At 53.4% G+C, this 16,503-nt stretch overlaps 2 protein-coding genes across 2 annotated transcripts; one reads left to right on the top strand and one right to left on the bottom strand.

The window, feature by feature from the left end:
• The first annotated feature begins 1,245 nt into the window (after positions 1-1,245).
• LOC135305276 (vitamin D3 hydroxylase-associated protein-like) lies at positions 1,246-11,887 on the top strand. Its single transcript, XM_064428770.1, has 15 exons — positions 1,246-1,534; positions 3,294-3,407; positions 3,725-3,868; positions 5,082-5,215; positions 5,585-5,791; positions 6,239-6,279; positions 6,495-6,619; positions 7,695-7,820; positions 8,202-8,299; positions 8,471-8,570; positions 8,671-8,714; positions 9,147-9,186; positions 9,635-9,743; positions 9,994-10,139; positions 10,799-11,887. Exons 1-15 carry the CDS (start codon positions 1,322-1,324, stop codon positions 10,922-10,924), a joined length of 1,767 nt encoding a protein of 588 aa, XP_064284840.1. The 5' UTR covers positions 1,246-1,321; the 3' UTR covers positions 10,925-11,887.
• A 16-nt stretch (positions 11,888-11,903) lies between these two features.
• Positions 11,904-15,602, bottom strand: NSUN4 (NOP2/Sun RNA methyltransferase 4). Its single transcript, XM_064428769.1, has 6 exons — positions 15,491-15,602; positions 14,427-14,848; positions 14,129-14,283; positions 13,808-13,962; positions 13,041-13,165; positions 11,904-12,328 (listed from the first exon to the last, which is right to left on the bottom strand). The coding sequence occupies exons 1-6, from the start codon at positions 15,590-15,592 to the stop codon at positions 12,055-12,057; spliced, it is 1,233 nt and encodes a 410-aa protein (XP_064284839.1). The 5' UTR covers positions 15,593-15,602; the 3' UTR covers positions 11,904-12,054.
• Between the last annotated feature and the right edge of the window lie 901 nt (positions 15,603-16,503).

Genomic DNA, 16,503 nt, shown 5'->3' with positions numbered 1-16,503 from the left:
GCTCACGTGCATCACTCTGCACCTTCTGGAAGCTCCTGCTGCAGCCAGCACCATGGAGCAGGAGCAGGATGAGCTGCAGGCATCTTCCCAAGCTGCAGCTCTTCTCACACCAGCAGTGCCAGAGCTGAGGGGGCACCCCCCAAGGAAGGGTGCCACTGGAATGGACACAGGAAAAGGCCAGCTCAATTTGTTACCACACTGCTGCCAGCTCCAGAATGTTTCCTTGAGGACACCAAAGCCAGATTTGTTCAGAGTCCATACATTTCTCTAGTTAAGAACTAAGATAAGAACATTCCCAGCTGGCACAAGTTGTGACAGAAAGCAGCGGTCAGCTCTTACAGCTGCAAAGAACAGACATGACAATGGAAAACTGAGCACTGGAGGACCACTTAGCCCTGAAGGGAGAGGCCTCTTCAGCCTCCATTCCATATCCAGTTCCACACTCTGCTGGAAGCCTGCAAAGCTTTGTAATGCACAATCCATGGCTGCCCAAACACTTTTCCCACGGAGGGGACCCATAGGGAGGATCCACCATCCAAAAGGAACAGAGGAGACTGCAGACAGACCATGGCTGATGTTGGCTGGGTTTCACTGTGGCCTTCAGCTCAGTGTGTTGTTCTTGGTGCTTGCAGTGAGAGGCATCTGTGCTGGAAAGACGTCACACATCAGCCTTTCCAATGTCTGGTGGAAATAGTTTGCTCCTGGCCTCCAAGCCTCTGAGATTTTCCACTCCTAAGGCAATAGCAACTTGCTTTGTCACAGGGTGGATCAGCCTCTCCTTCTGGTGCATGAGGACACCACAGCAGTGCCAAAGCATCCTCTGGTCACCGTGGCAGCAGCAGAAGGGGCTTGGTGAGCCCAGGGTACCCCACAGCTATGCATTCCCTCAGCATAACACTCCCCAGCCCTGTGCAGGGAAGCCTTGTTATTTCAAGCTGTTTTTCCTCTTCTCCCATTGTCCTCTCAGACCACACAGGAAATAGGAAGAGCAGCAATTTCCTTGCTGCATTTGTTCAGCCGATCCTACAGTCCTCCCCAGCAGAGAACTTCCCACAGTCCAGAAAGCCCCTACAAACCCAATACCCCAATGAACACAAGGTCCATTGGCAAACTCTACCTTCTCCTTTTTGTGGTTAATCATTCTCACTGCACACTCCACCTCCAGTGGCTTTGCAGGGGCCAGCTTTAGACTGAACTCTCTGAACTGTTTGCTGACCCAGGACAGTGATGCTGGGGGGAGGGATGGGCCTGGGGAGCCAGGGAAGGTCTCCTGCCCCTGCCTTGCTTTTCCTTCTCACTGCGTCCTCGCAGAGCAGGAGTGATGATCCAGCAGCAGCAGCTGGGAATGCTCCTGCCAGAGGGGAAGGTGGACACTTCTGCTGCCCTCGCCCTGCTCGGCGGCTCCGTGGCAGCCCTGGGGGTCTGGAAATGGCTGGGCAAAAAGATGATCCAGAAGAAAATGGAAGAGGCTCGGAGGACCCGGGATGAGGGCATGAAGAAAATGGCAAAGGCTGTCCAGCAGTTCAGGGAGCAGGTAAACCATCCTCCCTGGGGGTCTGAGTCCCACTGGGGTGTCTGCTGATGCTGTCCTTCAGCTCCTCCTTCCAGCTGATGGCCACATAACTTTTATAAGATGTGCCAGCAGCCCTCAACAAGAGGGAAGGCTGCTTTGGGAGAAAGGGAGATCACTGCCCTCCTCGAGCTGGATGAGGTGTGGTGGGAGCCTGCATCTTGGGGAATGTGAATTACTCACTGAGAGAGGTTTTTGAACAACACAGGTGATTATGCACTGGATCTGCATTGATCCAAACCCCTGTGCTTTAATGAGCTGGAAATGTCTCTTCCAATAATGGGCAGAAGCAAGAAAGCTTTTTCTCTGTTTAAGTTTGCACATCTGTTCACACCCCTCTACCTTTGGCTCTAAAACTTGGCTTCTGGACAGCTCCAGGGGTGTCTCCAAAAAGAGCATTCTCAGGCAGTGGCACCTCCCATCAGGCTGCCCAGAAGGAGCCTGGTCTAACCTTACACTAGTGAAACACAGGGCATTCAGTGTCCCCTGGGAGCAACCAGGGTGTGACATGGGGGTGAATGAGCCAGGCATCCACCCAGCACAGCCCTGATTTCTACTGCACATCATTTCTAACCACCTTTCCTTTCTGCTCCATTCACCTCTGAATACACAGTGGGTAAACCATGTTTATACAGGTAACACACCTGGAGATAAAGCACACCAGCTACAAGTGATACACACATCTACAACCTTTTTTCTTAAATATAGATCTATATAAATATAAATATATGATATAAAACCTCTAAAAACCTGGTGGCACTGAGAACTGCCAGTCTTCTTTACCTGAGTAGACCACCTGTGAGTCCCTGCTGGCTTCCTTGCAGCTTGATGGGCTGGAGCTGTTAAATGTTTGTTCTCAGCCTGGGCTGTCCTGCACTGCCTGTATCTGTTCTGAGGGATGAAAGGACAGCCTGAGACTTGTGTGCAAGGACTTTGGTACATTCTGCCCCAGGCAGTGTTTGTTCAGCTGAGGTTATGTCTTGGTCAGTGGCTAACTCCCACCATGCCAGGAGGAAGGCATTGCCTTGTCCTCTGCCTCAGTGGATGGACAAAGCCCTTCAACACCTGGGTTCCTGTGCTTGCATCAGGTTTGCGATACCCAAACTCAGGATAAAACACTTGGCAGCTCAAGGTCTGAACCCCCACATGCAGGATCTGCCTTTCCAGCAAGCTCTGGTGATTATGTTGACAAAACTTAGCAGCCTTATCCCCTGAGCCAAAGGGTAACTGTGGGGAGGCCTTTGAGCCTTTCAGGGGAACTTCTAGGGCAATGTCCTGGAAGAAATTCCCACAGGTTTAGAGTATGCCTCAGTGCTTGGGCTGAGCAAAAGGGGCTTTTCCCATAGTCACTGCCCTTTGCTGTGCCCTGGTACTGCCCCTGTGCCCGCAGACCACTGGCCCCTGACCCCATACTTAACCCAGGACATTGCACTGGTTTCTTGTCTTCTGTCCCTGGACTCCTTCAGCGTGGCTCTACAACAAACCTCGCTGAGGAGGTTTATTGTAGAACTCTTCTTCTCTGTAAGGACTCCTCCACAGACCCTTTCTGTCCTTCTTTGCTGAGTTATCTGTGGTGTGAGTGTGGATTGAGTCACTGACTCTGCCTGCCCGAGCGGCTTTCTCAGAAGATGCTTTTGGGAGGTAGCAGCAAACACCATCCATTTTCCACATTGCTACATACCTGGAGCTGCTGCCCTGGATCCCCCTCACCTTCCCCCTGCAGGTCCCCAGTGTCCAGACAGATGGCATTCTGTCCTTGTCCCTGCTGGAACTCACTGGAAGACTCCAGGAAGGGTCCCTGTCCCCCAGGACTGTCCTCTACACCTACTTAGAGAAGGTGAGTGTCCATCCACAGTGAGATGGACAAACCAAATCTTTTACATTCTCCATGCCATGGCATGTGTGCTGGTGGCTGAAAAGGCTCGTTGGAGCTGGATTATGACCAGCCTTTAATACAGGAGATATTGAGAGAAAAACATGCTCTGTCTCCTGGTCAGATCCATCACTGGGCAGTCCTTTGAGATGGCTTGAGCTGGGATGCTCTGGGGAGGGGTTTATTCAGGCTGCATTTTGTAAATCAAGGTAGCTGCTGGATGCAGCTGTGCAATGATGCTGTTCTTATCCACCACCTGCTCCTCCACATGCCCAACAAAGGCCCTGGAAGTGACCCAGCAGACAAACTGCCTGCGACACTTTATCCCAGAGTGTGAGGAGCAGCTCCAGGAAATAGAAGCACGCGAGGAGAAAGGGCTGCTCTACGGCATCCCCGTCAGCATCAAGGATCACATCGGCCACAAGGTTCTTCCCTTTGTGTTTGTGGATGTCCCAGAGGGGGCTGGGCTGGGTGGGGAATGGTGGGAGATGGAGAAAGGGAAAGGGGCCCAATCCCTCTCTGCTTGCACCACAGGAAACCTGGCTGTGTCTGAGGCAGCTGCAACCCAGTGGGCACTCACTCACTCACTCACTCACTCACTCACTCACTCACTCACTCACTCACTCACTCACTCCCCCAACACCCGGTGGGATGTGGGAGACAGAATAGAAAGGGTAAAAGTGAGAAAACTTGTGGGTTGAGATAAGGACAGTTCATTATATAAACTCTGCACACAAGGAAGGCAAAACAAGTAACTCGCTCACCACATCCCATGGGCAGGCAGGTGTTCAGCCACCCCCAGGAGAGCAGGGCTCCATCATGTGTGATGGTAACTGGGAAACCCCAAGTTTTCCAGTTACCATCACCCCCCAACATCTCCCCTTCGTTCCTCTTCCCCCAGCTTTATATGCTGAGCATGACTCCATGTGGCATGGAATGCCCCTCTGGTCACTTGGGGTCAGCTGTCCTGACTGTCCCCTCCCAGCTGTGCCCCCCCAGCCTGCTCCCTGGTGAGGCAGTGTGAGCTCTGTGCAAGCCCTGCTCAGTGATAACAATAACATCCCTGGGTTATCAACACTGTTTACAGCACAAAATCCAAAACACAGCCCTGCAGTAGCTACTGTGAAGAAAATAAACTCTAGCCCAGCCAAAAGCAGCACAAACCTCCATCAGCAGAGAAAAGCCAGGGATGAATAGTTATAGGCACAAATGATTTCTCCTCTGATACGTGACACGGTACAGGCTGCACTAAAGTTGAGCCCCAAATACCAAAGGCTAACTGAAAATTGCTCACACATTTTGTTTACCTGGGATTATTCCTTCCCCGAACATCCACTGGTGGATTCACTTGGACAGCAGGATGCTGGGTTTGATCCTGAGCTAGTGCACCTATGGAGTATGGAGCTGCATTTGGGTCAGGGGAGAAAGGGAGCGAGGAAAAGAGCAAGGAGAGCTCCAGGAGAAGCTTCAACCCAGGGAGTGCTTGGCAGCCCTCTGCCAAGGAGGGAAGGAGAGGGAAGGGCTCTCAAGGGAGTGGGTTGGTACCAAACACACAACCCCTGAAGGAGTGCCAGAGGATCCTTCCAAAAGAGCAAGGGAACTGCACTGACTGTCCCTTGTCACTCCTCCTCTCTGCAGGGGCACTTGGCAACCTGTGGGCTCGTGCAGTGCCTGGGCACTCTGATGGAGGAGGACAGTGTCCTGGTCAAGGTCCTGAAGAGACAAGGGGCCATCCCATTTGCAATGACCAACGTGCCACAATCCCTCTTCAGGTGACATACATCACTAAAAATCTGGTTGTGCTTCTGAAGGAAAATCCCAGCCTGTAGGTCCCTGGACACGCTCCTCCCTGGCTCCTGAGAGGTGTCCTGGAGAGTCCCTCTGCCTTACTTGGCAACAATCTCAACTGAAAAAGCTGTCAGATAAAAGATAAAGAGGGGGAAAAGCCTACCATGAGTTAAGACAAATCAAGTGCATGGAGGGAGAGCAGAGGCTCGTGGGAATGAGCTGTGTCCTGAGGGATTTACAGGATGCAGGGATGGGGTTGGCTATGCCACACAGCCTCTCTGCAAAGAAAAACACACAAACCCAAGGCATTTGGCTGCTCCTCACAGCCTCTCTCCTGGCTTTCTTCTCCCCAGCTACGAATGCAGCAACCCCATCTTTGGGCAGACATTGAACCCTCTCAACCCCCAGAGGAGCCCCGGGGGCTCCTCGGGAGGGGAGGGAGCTCTGATCGCAGGGGGAGGCTCCATCCTGGGCATCGGCTCCGACATGGGCGGCAGCATCCGCCTGCCCTCCAGCTTCTGCGGGCTCTGCGGCCTCAAACCCACGGCTGAGAGGCTCAGGTGGGTGCTGGGGCTGCCCTGCCAGCCCTGCTCCTGGGCAGGCCTGGCTGCAGGGGGAAGGACTGGGTGAGTGCTTGGAGGGAGGAGAGAGGGGGGCTCTTAAAGGGCGGCTTGCTTTGCTCCAAACCTCCCCCAGGAGATGTCATGGTTAGATTTCGTGGGAAATGGGTGTATTTTTATTGTAAATCTAGCCTGGAGTTTAAAGTAAAAGGGAGTTAAAGGGGTTAAATAATGCCAAAATGGAGCAGTTTTAGTTAAACCAAAACTAAGATCTGTTGGGGTTTAGGTTTATTTCTTTTGGCCAAAATTTCCTGGTTTGAACTACTCCATTCAAATTTTTGAAATAACTTCCTTTTGTTTCTGGTCCTGAGTTGGAGACCCAACATGCTTTTCAAACACGTTGTGAATATTTCCCTATTACTGAAATTACTTCTTTTTTTCCCATAGCCTATCTGGAGTGACTGGCCCTGTCAATGGCATCCTGGCAGGTACATGAATTTCAAATTCCTTTTCCCTATATCCTGTGAAGAGCCTGGTGTTCTCCTGCAGGCCAGAAGAAAACCTGAGACAACCAAGGGCTGTCTGGAGTCCATCTGAAACTTCCCTCACTGCCTGCCCACCCCGACGTGGCTGTGCAGAGGGGTGGGCTGGTCTTTGGCACATCCATCTGCTCACTGTGGGTGTTTGCTCTTGTCCCATGCAGTCCCTTGTGCCCTGGGGCCCATGGCGAGGGACGTGGACAGCCTGGCCCTGTGCATGAGAGCTCTGCTCTGCCAGGAGATGTTCCAGCTGGACCCCAGCGTGCCCCCCATCCCCTTCAACGAGGAGGTAAGGCCCTCACTCAGCAAGCCCTGGCTCCTTCCTGGGTGCCACACGCCCTCCTGAAGGGTCCACTTATCTTTACAGTACTGGTTTTCAGTAAAATAGCTCTCTTTGAGGGCACAATTCATAACTGTCATTTGGAAAAAATAGGCAAATCAGTAGTTATCCTGTCTTAGCTGGAATGCAGCTAATTGAATTGAGAAGATCCAGGAAAGAGCAGGGAAGAAGATGACAAATGGCTGGAGCAAATGGCAAATGGCTGGAGCTGTTTAGGGAAAGATGAGACAGAAGCAGAAACTGCTGCAGCAGCAGACCAGCTTCAGGAGGTTTTTCCAGCTCCACACTTTTTAGCAGTGGTTGAATCCACTTGTCTAGAGTGGCTGTGCTCCTCCTGAAGGAGGGCCTGGAGAAAAAGGCAGGGGTAGACTTTAGGAAAGGGTAACTATAGGCAGCAAACCAGAATATTAGTCACTCCTTAGCATTTGGAGCTCTTGGCCCCTTCTGCAGCGGGGGTCAGTGTGGGAGCAGACCTTCCCCAGCAGGGCGGGTGTCACGAATGAGGGATTTGGGCACCTAAAGAATCACTGCCAAAGGCATTGCAAAAAGCAGGTTTCAATACAAATTTGCAAAAGGGTGACAAAGGTCAATGACAGGGTTACTTATTGTGAAGATGGAGAACACAAAGGAACATCAGCTCAGTGTCACTTTGGGATGATTTGCCTGGAAATTGGATGCAAAGGACAAGAGTGCAAAGGGCAGGGAAGACCCTCCCATTGAGTCACAATGTTCAGAAAGGACCCCCTTGCTTTCCAAACTCCTGACAGAGCCTAGGTACAGCTGAGTCCAATCCTAGTCCCAGACTGGCCAACAGTTCACATCTAAGAATTTAATAGGGAAACACAAGGAGCAAGGGAGAGCCTCCCACGGCATCACAAGGTTCAGAGAGAACCCCCCTCGCTTCCTTGATGTCGTGTGGCTGCATCCAGTCTTAGTCCAGACCTGGTCAATGGTGCACGTCTGAAGGATTTTCACAGCAATCCCATCAGGAACAGGAATGATACCTGGTGTCTCCCTGCTCCAGGTGTACTCCAGCTCCACTCCCCTGCGGGTCGGGTACTACGACACCGACGGATACTTCCCGCTGCCCCCCTGCATGAGGAGGGCAGTGCAGGAAACCAGGCGTGCTCTGCAGGCAGCTGGGCACCAGGTGAGCACCACCACCCCCTGCTCTCCTCCCCAGCGTGTCCCCAGCCTCGCTCCTCGCTGAGGAAATCACCCTTCAGAAACCAGACACAGCTCCCAAGCACATCTGTGGGAAAAATGACCTGGCTGAGGTATGGGATTATGTTATTCCAGCCACATAACACCAGGTAGAGACCCCTCTGCCTAAGGAAGCAGTGCATCTCAGGGGCAACCAGCAGGAATAACCTCATGGGGAGATTATTGGATGGAAAATGGTTGAACCAGGGCTTCTCTTGGAAAGTGAAACCCAGGGAGGTGCTTCTTTGCCTCTGAGGATTATCCACATTTGGGTCTTGGAAACCATTCACATCTTCAGGTTGCCACATAATCTTGTGTTTTGGTGCAGCTGGTGCTCTTCTCTCCTCCCCGGATCCCCTATGTCATGACTGAACTGTTTCTGAAGACGTTTTTTGCTGATGGAGGCCGTACCTGGTTGGATGTGTTGTAAGTAGGAGCCCTCTGGCAGCAGTGCTGCCAACACCTCCATCCCCATGCCGTGAGCATGGCACAGGCACAAGGAGCCCAGCTCTCCCAGCCCAAACAGGCAACACTCAGCTCTCTGAGAAAGGGCAAACAGCTTCTCTGGCATGACCCCATCCCCTTGTCATCTCTCAGCACAGGAAATATTATAGATCCAGGCTTGAAACCACAGGTGAATTCCTGCAAGATGCCAAGGCTGGTGAAGAAGCTGCTGGCTCTGCTTCTTAAACCTCTGGTGAGTCCCTGTCCCTCAGGACAGGAACAGGGGCTTCCTGGGGTGACACAAGTTACTGCAGCCCCATGCCCTGTCCCTAAGGAACCTCGTGCCTTTCCAGTTTCCCCGCCTGGCTGACTACCTGAGCGCCATGGCTGGAATGAGGTAAGATGGAACTGTCCCCAGGGATGTCTATGGAAATGGGTGATACCTTCTCCTCTAGGTGTCCTTGGCTGGGGGGAACTGATTCACACCAGGCTGTGATCTGCTGTCCCTCATTCCTGGACATGGCTTCACTGCCTCTAGTGATATCCTGACAGGAATGGGGCATTTGAATGGATAAGGTCATTACAGGAAGCCTGTGGAAGAGATGAGTATTAAATCCAGGCCCATCAGGAAAACCTTCTCTCTAGCACTTCCAGACATTTGCTGCTTAATTGCTTGGCCAGATGCCAAAGGAAACTTTAGGAAGATTGTGAAAGCTGTATTGTTTCAAGCAATTGCAAAAATCACCAGGGCTTATCAACCCAGAGGACTATTTAAGAAACTCCTCCTTTTCTTACAGCTTAAAGATGTTGCTATGATTTCCACTTGCAGGTCAGTGAAGGAGATGTGGAATCATCAGCATGAAATACAGGTTTGTTTTGAGGACTTTCCTCTTTGGCATCATGCTGCAAGTTGAGGCTTTGTGGCAAGCACCAGGTCAGAGAAGTCATGGGTTTGGAAAGCGATTGTGCAGGGGAGGGGCTGCTGGGGAGGAGACAGGATGGAGGGAAAGGCACAAAGAATGATAGGAATGGGGTGGATGGGCTTTCGAGCCAGACAGAATTTCACTGGTAGCCTGCAGTGCTCATGCCCAGGCACAGTGAAGGCTGTCCTGGGAGTGAGGATGGCCAGAGTGGGACCTTCCAAATTGCTGGCCACATGCAGTGCAGGCAAACACTCTGCCTCATCCCTTGAGCACCTCTGCCTGCTGCTGCCTCCTCAGCTATGCCTGGAGAGGCTGGGAGGCTCCAGGAATGGCCATGGCTCCAGGCATGGCCATAGCTCCAGGCATGGCTCCACGACACACCCCTCTCTCCCAGGTGTACCGCTCCCAGTTCATCAGCCAGTGGAAGGAACTCCAGCTGGACGTGGTGCTGTGCCCTGTCCTGGGGCCTGCCTTCACCACGGGATACCCCAGGAAACTCCTCGGTGAGTGAGTCTGGGGCCTTCCCAGGAGGGCAGAGAAACACAGTGGCCGAGACTGGAGGGTGGCTCCACTACCATGGAGCTTCACTGCCCCCCCAAGCATTTCATGGGAATTGGGAAGGAAAAGTAACTACACACAGCTCTCTGAGCAGATGGAGACAGACACAGCTCTCAGGGGCTTCAGTGAATGTGGAATGTGTAAGTTTGAAGACAGGAGGCTGTGACAGCCTGCATCCTGTCCTGCTTCTCTCAGGTGCCATCTCCTCCACGATGCTGTACAACGTGTTGAACTTCCCCGCCGGGGTTGTCCCGGTCAGCACCGTGACAGAGGCTGATGAGGAAGAGCTAAAGCTTTACAAAGGATGCTGTGATGACCCCTGGGACCGGACACTGAAACAGGTAGGGCACGTGGGGGAGCAGAGACTGCTGAAGTGTGTTCAGCTAACAGTTTCAATGATACCAGGGGCTCCTAAATATCTCCATCAGTATGGGCACGGTGCAAAAAAATTCATATCTTCTTTATACACCCCTTGCTAATCCCCAAACCCACCCTGCACACACCCCTTGTTCTCCCAAGCCCCCAGCAGGTAAGTCACTAAGTTTTGGGGGCACTAAAGGATTTCCCATAGGCTGGGCAGGCTGAAGCAGCAAGGAGCCCTGCAGCAAAGCTTCTGGGAGCAGGTCCTTGCAACAGCCACAGCCCACAGCACTGCACTGCACTTTCCTCCTGCTCCACGTTGCCTTCAACCAGGCCCAGGCTGTCAGTGGAGCATGGATCAGGAATGAGGATGCTGAAGGAAAAGGGATCTGCCTACAAGACAGCTCAAGGCAGAGCTGGCTGGGGTGTGTGGGGGGAAGGTGTCTCAAACACATTACCCAAGATTTGGCAATCATTTCCATCAAAGACCAAGAGCCTTCCCTCTGCCCAGCACACTAACAGGGCTCGAACTCCCACCTCCCCACCCTGTGGGATGAGCCACAGGCCTAAACCAAGCTCCCAAAATGTGCTGGAGGTGGGAGCCCCGGGTGAGCCCTCCCTGCTCGTGCCCCCACTGCAGGCGGTGTCAGGAGCCCTGGGGCTGCCCGTGGCCGTGCAGTGCGTGGCCCTGCCGTGGCAGGAGGAGCTGTGCCTGCGCTTCATGAAGGAGGTGGAGACCCTGAGCCGCGACAAGAGAGTGGCATAGTCACCACGGCCCCCAGGGAGAAGGGACGGCGCTGCACGACTGCCAGCAGCAGTGCAGAGACTGCACCGAGGAGGGGAGCAGGAAGGAAACGCCACCTCCTGACCCCTCTCCTTGCCAATAAAAACGAATCCTCTAAGGAACCCAGATGCCCTGCAGGACTGGCTTAGGATAGGTTCAAACAGTGGTAAATCTAGGAACTGCACTTCCAGCAAGGATGGATGGATGTGGGTTCACCCCAATTCCCAGCAGTGCTGCCTCTTGCAGAAACAGGGTGGTGCTGAGAGGAAAGGATTACAGAAGGTCAATAGTATTTTCTTGCTGGCAGTGGAGTAACTTCACATGGATGGAACTATGGGCTGCCCCAGGAGGAATACAGCCGTGTCCATCACCTCCCACCACTGTAATTTGCTCACAAAAATAAAAATGGAACTATTAAGCAACTCCCATGATAAATTCCAGTAATCCTTCACTGACGGTGATGATTCTACAAACAAAGTTACTACTCAAAATCATACAAACACCTGCTCACTGGACATTAAATGGCATCTAGCATGGGAATACTCACACTTATCCACAGCCTTGCTAGCTGTGAGGGATAGCAAGAGTCACTGGCCTCTCCACAGCACCACTTCTCCAGCATCCCAAGCACATTTCCAACCCCACAGGAGGGGCACTCTTAGGAGCCTCTGGTTTCAGGACCTCAGGCTGCTCTCTCTGAAGGCAGGAGATAAGCACAGACAGATGCAACTCATTTATGCAGATGGTGAGATCTGGGGCAGAAAGACTGAGATCCCCAGATGGTGTTTGTTAACCCAAACCTGCTCATGCAGGATCAAAGCAGTCAGACAGGAGGAAGAGAGCAGGGCCATTTATCCCATCCCACACAGATGGATAAATTGCTCCCTCTGATAAAACCTCTCCCTCTCTCCTAGATTAAACACCTCAGTCTCAAACAGATAAGTAGTCAGGAAACAAAACAGCAGGTCTTTCTCATTTATTCCCCCTGTGTGCAGTAAAAAAATCAAGCTTCCTTTGGGGACATTTTAGAAAGAAAAATAAATATAAAGCAGTTCTGCTTTCCCTTAAATACTGGACTATTTCCTGACAGCAGACAGATTCTGCTGCCCCTTCTAGATGCGGCGTAACTTGCAGAAATACATAGGCCCAAAGTTGGCTGTGAGGTGAGGCAGGACGAGCTCCCCGAGCCGGCAGTCCGAGAAGAAGGAGAACGTGTCCTGGAAGAGCGTCCGGAAGTGGCTCAAGCCCTCCACGTGGAGGCTGATGTTGAACTGGGCTTCTGCCACGTCCAGAGCCCTCTCCACCACGCACTCGTTCTGCAGCGGGGACAGGGAGCACGTGGAGTACACCACAGCTCCTCCCGGCCTCGCCGCCAGGATCCCGGCCCTGCAGCAAGGGGAGCAGCACATGGTCACCAGCAGGACCCTGAGGGAGGGACACTGAGGGGCTTCCCCACCCACCGAAACTGGGAAGCCAACAGGGAACTGGTAGGAAGTGACAGACAACCCCCACTGAACTCCACAGGCTCGGCAGTGTCACTGCAACACGAGGAGAGTTTTGGGCCAGGGCAAAGAGTCAAACAGTGCTTATATTGATAAAGGATTTAACGTGGGAGAATGCCAGTGGAGAGCAGCTGGAAGGTGTAATCCTGCAGTCACATCCAAAGGAACGGGATATACATACAGGGGAAGAGATTCTTGCAGTTCAAGTGCTGCCATGGGGTTGTCTAAGCTGCTTGCTTATTGCCACAGCACACAGTGACAAGCTGTGGCCCTTCCCAGCACCACACGTCCTCCCGTGTGCTGGGATAGGTGGGCACGCAGGAATCCTCCAGGGCTGACTGCCAGGACCCAGGAGATCACCACTCAGAACAACTGTACCCATCCTGTTCCTTAGACCCTTCTCCCTAAATCCTACAGCTACTGCTGGGGACAGAAGGACAAGTGATCTGACCAACAACATTTGCACTTTCTTACACTTACTGTGACTTCATGTGTTCCAGCTACTGCCAGAAAACTACGCATGGTTTCCACACTTCCCAGCTGGGGACAGAGTAAGGAGAGGTTTCAGGGAACACAACACAACTGAGCTCACTCACATCAGCAGCTGCAGCTGCAGCATGGGCAGCATCTGTCGCTCTTTGGTTCGCCTCTTGTGGAAGATATTGTTGTCCTCCTCCATGGCAGAGTGTCTGTCTGTCGTGCAGGGCACATCCACCAGCACCTGCAGCAGCAGAGGTCCCACCTCAGCCCCCTGCACAGGTCAAGCTCAGCGAGTCCCCTCCTGCAGCCAGCCCCACACCCACCTCCTCCACCCCTGCCAACAGCTCTCAGTGCCCAAACACAGGTGGTCACCACACTGAACTGTAATCATCTGGCTGCTCTGGCATTTTTGGAACATGCAAAAACGGAGGAAAACATCCTGCTCGTGTCCTCATTTAATGTCCCTGCTCTGTGTGTGTCCCTGGCAATGCTCCTGCAGCACACATGGGCGTTGCTGCTGCAGCCTCCCAGAGTACCCAACCCAGCCCCTGGAACACCAGACCCAGCCCCTGTGGCTGGACATGGCTGAGAAGCCAGAATTATCCAATCTTCACATTTAACCCCTTCCAGGTGATGGACAAGAACAGGATTTCTAAACAGTGTTACACAGGCAAGTAAAGGTACAACTCCAGATGCACATATGCACCAGATCCTGCAGGAAGGGATAGCAGGAGGAAATATTACTCCTTGTGTGGCTTGGTCTTCTCTCTCTTCATTTATGATTACAGAAAACTACAGTTATATGGAAAGATAAACTGCTGTCTGCCTCAAAAAGAGGGAAGTGAACTTGATGGGTTTATCTTCACTGGTTCCCAACACATACCTTATGGAAAGTGCCTCCTTTCACCTGGTCCCAGTCCCTTCCATCGTAGGACGTGACACTCACAGTATCCCTGACTTCTTTGGGGACATAGCTATGGAGAATCTGGTACAGCCTCTTTGTCCGGGAAACGGAGACGTCGTTGGCTGCCAGATGCCCTGACAGGACAGAACAGGCACACTGGGAATGTCACTTCTGCAGAAACACACCTGATCCCCAGCTCTTCCACACAGAAATCATTAATGGTCAGGCATGAACGGGTGCAGTACACTGCTGCAGCCCTGTTTTACACATGGGAACAAGGGAACACCCATCCCCACTCACCACAAAACCCAGTCTGCAGCAGAGCCAGAGTCTTCCCACCCGGAGCTGCACAGAGGTCGAGGACAAAGTCATCTGGCTGCACATTGAGTGCCAGCACAGGCAGGAGAGATGCTGCATCCATGAGGTAATAGTCGAGGAGCCCCAGAGCATCCGGCCTGGAAATCATCAGTGTGCATAAAAAAAGCAAATGTTGGAGGGGAAAAGAAAATAAAGGAGCAGTTGGAAGTGAGGATGGGGACACATGGAAGCAACCCCTGAGGCTGGAAAAGACCAGGGGGGTCTGTCAGGGATGTCTCACCGTGCAGGGCGAAAGCGCGTGATGTCACCCCTGGGGAAGGTGTAACACTTGATTTTGGAGCTGATGGAGGCACTAAGTGGTGGGGACGTCTCTGCCTGTGTCACCATTTCTGCCTGCATCGCAGTCCTGCCCTCACCAGAGCCCTCCTGGCACCGTGGGGCCGCTTCCCCCACAGCTGCGCCCCGCTGCCATTGCTGCACCTTCTGGGTGGCCTCAGAAATGAAATCGGTGGCGTTGAGCAGCTCCAGCTCTTCGGGAACGTGGCCAGCAGCAGCGAAGTTGTTGAGGAGGGCCCCGTATTTCTGCTCGCAGAGCAGGCCAGCACGGACCGAGGGCCACAGGGCGCCCAGGTGCAGGCCGTAGCTCGTGTCGAAGTGGTGCAGCGCCAGCCGCGTGGACGGGATGCGCGGGGCTGTGGCGGCCTGGTGGGGAAAAACAACAGAAGTGTTCAAAGACAAAACACCCCCAAACCCAGCTTGTCCACTCAGCTTTCATGTTCTTTCAATCCAGCACTGGGACTGTGCTGCCAGAAGTCCATGAGGCCTTTCCGGAGTGTGAGTGTGACAGGACCAGAGGGAATGGCATGAAGCTGTGACACGGGGGCTTCTGCTGTGAGACAGGAAAGGGCTCTTCACCCACGGGCTGCTTGGGCACTGAAGGAGGCTCCCCAGGGAAGGGGTCCCAGCACCAAGGCTGTTCAAGAAACATTTGGACAATGCTCTCAGGCACAGGGCGGGACTGTCAGGAGTGTCCTGTGCACAGCCAGGAGCTGCATCCTGATGCATCCCTTCCAACTCAGCACATTCAGTGATTCCAGGATTCTGTGAACTCCCAAAATGTGGCCGGGGGCCCGGGGTGGGCAGGGCTGCACACAGAGCGGGGGCAGGAGGGTGCAGCGAGCGGTGAAACGGGGGGACGATAAGGGGAATGGGGGGACGAGAAGGGGGAATGGGGGGACGAGAAGGGGATTTGCACCGGGGAGCAATGGGGTTAGCGGGGACAAGCGCGGGGTGCCAGCAGCGCCGCGGGCTGCGGTGCTCCGGTCCCGCCCCGGCCCAGCTCACCCATTTCTCCTTGTGCCGGTGCCGGCGCGGTGCCGCTCCCGTTCCCGGTGCCCGGCACAGCAGCGCTGCCGCCGCCCGCCCGCGCCCGCCCAGCGCCGCCATCGCCGCTCGCCTTCCGGGGCGGGACCGGGAGCGCCCGGGGCGCGGCTGCGGGGATCGGGAACGGGGCCGTACTCTATGGTCTCTTAAGGTCCCCTCCAACCTAAACGTGCGGTCATCACTGAGCTGGGTTTGGGCACCAGCTGCTGAGAAGGGTCCGGCGACAAACGCGCTTTGCACAGGCACGGCTGGGCCCTGCCCTGTGCCGCAGGGAAAAAACAAAAAACCACCAACCAACCAAAAAAAAAAAAAAAAAAACCACCAAAAAAACCCCACACCAAAACCTACTGGAACTTACATTATACACTTAACCTAATAAAAGTCTGAAATCCGTCAGCAAAAGGACCATGAACCACTACATGGATAAAGAACTGTGATTTATAAGGCGGTGACTTTCATTTCACTTTAAATAGCAGTGATACCCTAGTTTTCCTCCTATCAGGCATTCTCTCTGGCGAAAGGAGCAGGCAGAGCACGGGCAGGACAGTCCCAGGGTGAGCAGAACCCTGGTAACTCACCCAGAAAAGCTTTAGCTCCCCTCAGGTGACCGGGGCTTGAGCAGGTGAACCACCCCCATGCAGCTCCAGAGCCACACGGTTGGTTTCTGGGATAGAAGGCAGCGCTGGCTGCTGCCAGGAGGCTCTTCCAGCCACTGGCAGAAGCATGAGACAGTGAAGGACAACTGACAGCCTTACCCTGAGGGTGGGGACACACTTCTCTCCTAGGAAAGGGTCACTCCCTTCAGTCTAACTTGGCCAGAACATACTGTGTGAACAACGCTGGCCTTGAGGGGCTTAGGAATAACCTTTGTGGCTCCAACAAATTCTTCCCCAGGGCACTGGGCATCAGCAGATGTCCACCATAGCAGCACAAAAACGACATTATCACAAGTGAGGAAAACTCTCCTGCCCTTA

Source organism: Passer domesticus, chromosome 7, assembly GCF_036417665.1.
Source record: "Passer domesticus isolate bPasDom1 chromosome 7, bPasDom1.hap1, whole genome shotgun sequence".
Classification (NCBI taxonomy): Eukaryota; Metazoa; Chordata; class Aves; order Passeriformes; family Passeridae; genus Passer; species Passer domesticus.
Note: the sequence above shows the minus strand (reverse complement) of the source record. Positions and strands in the feature narration are given on the sequence as shown.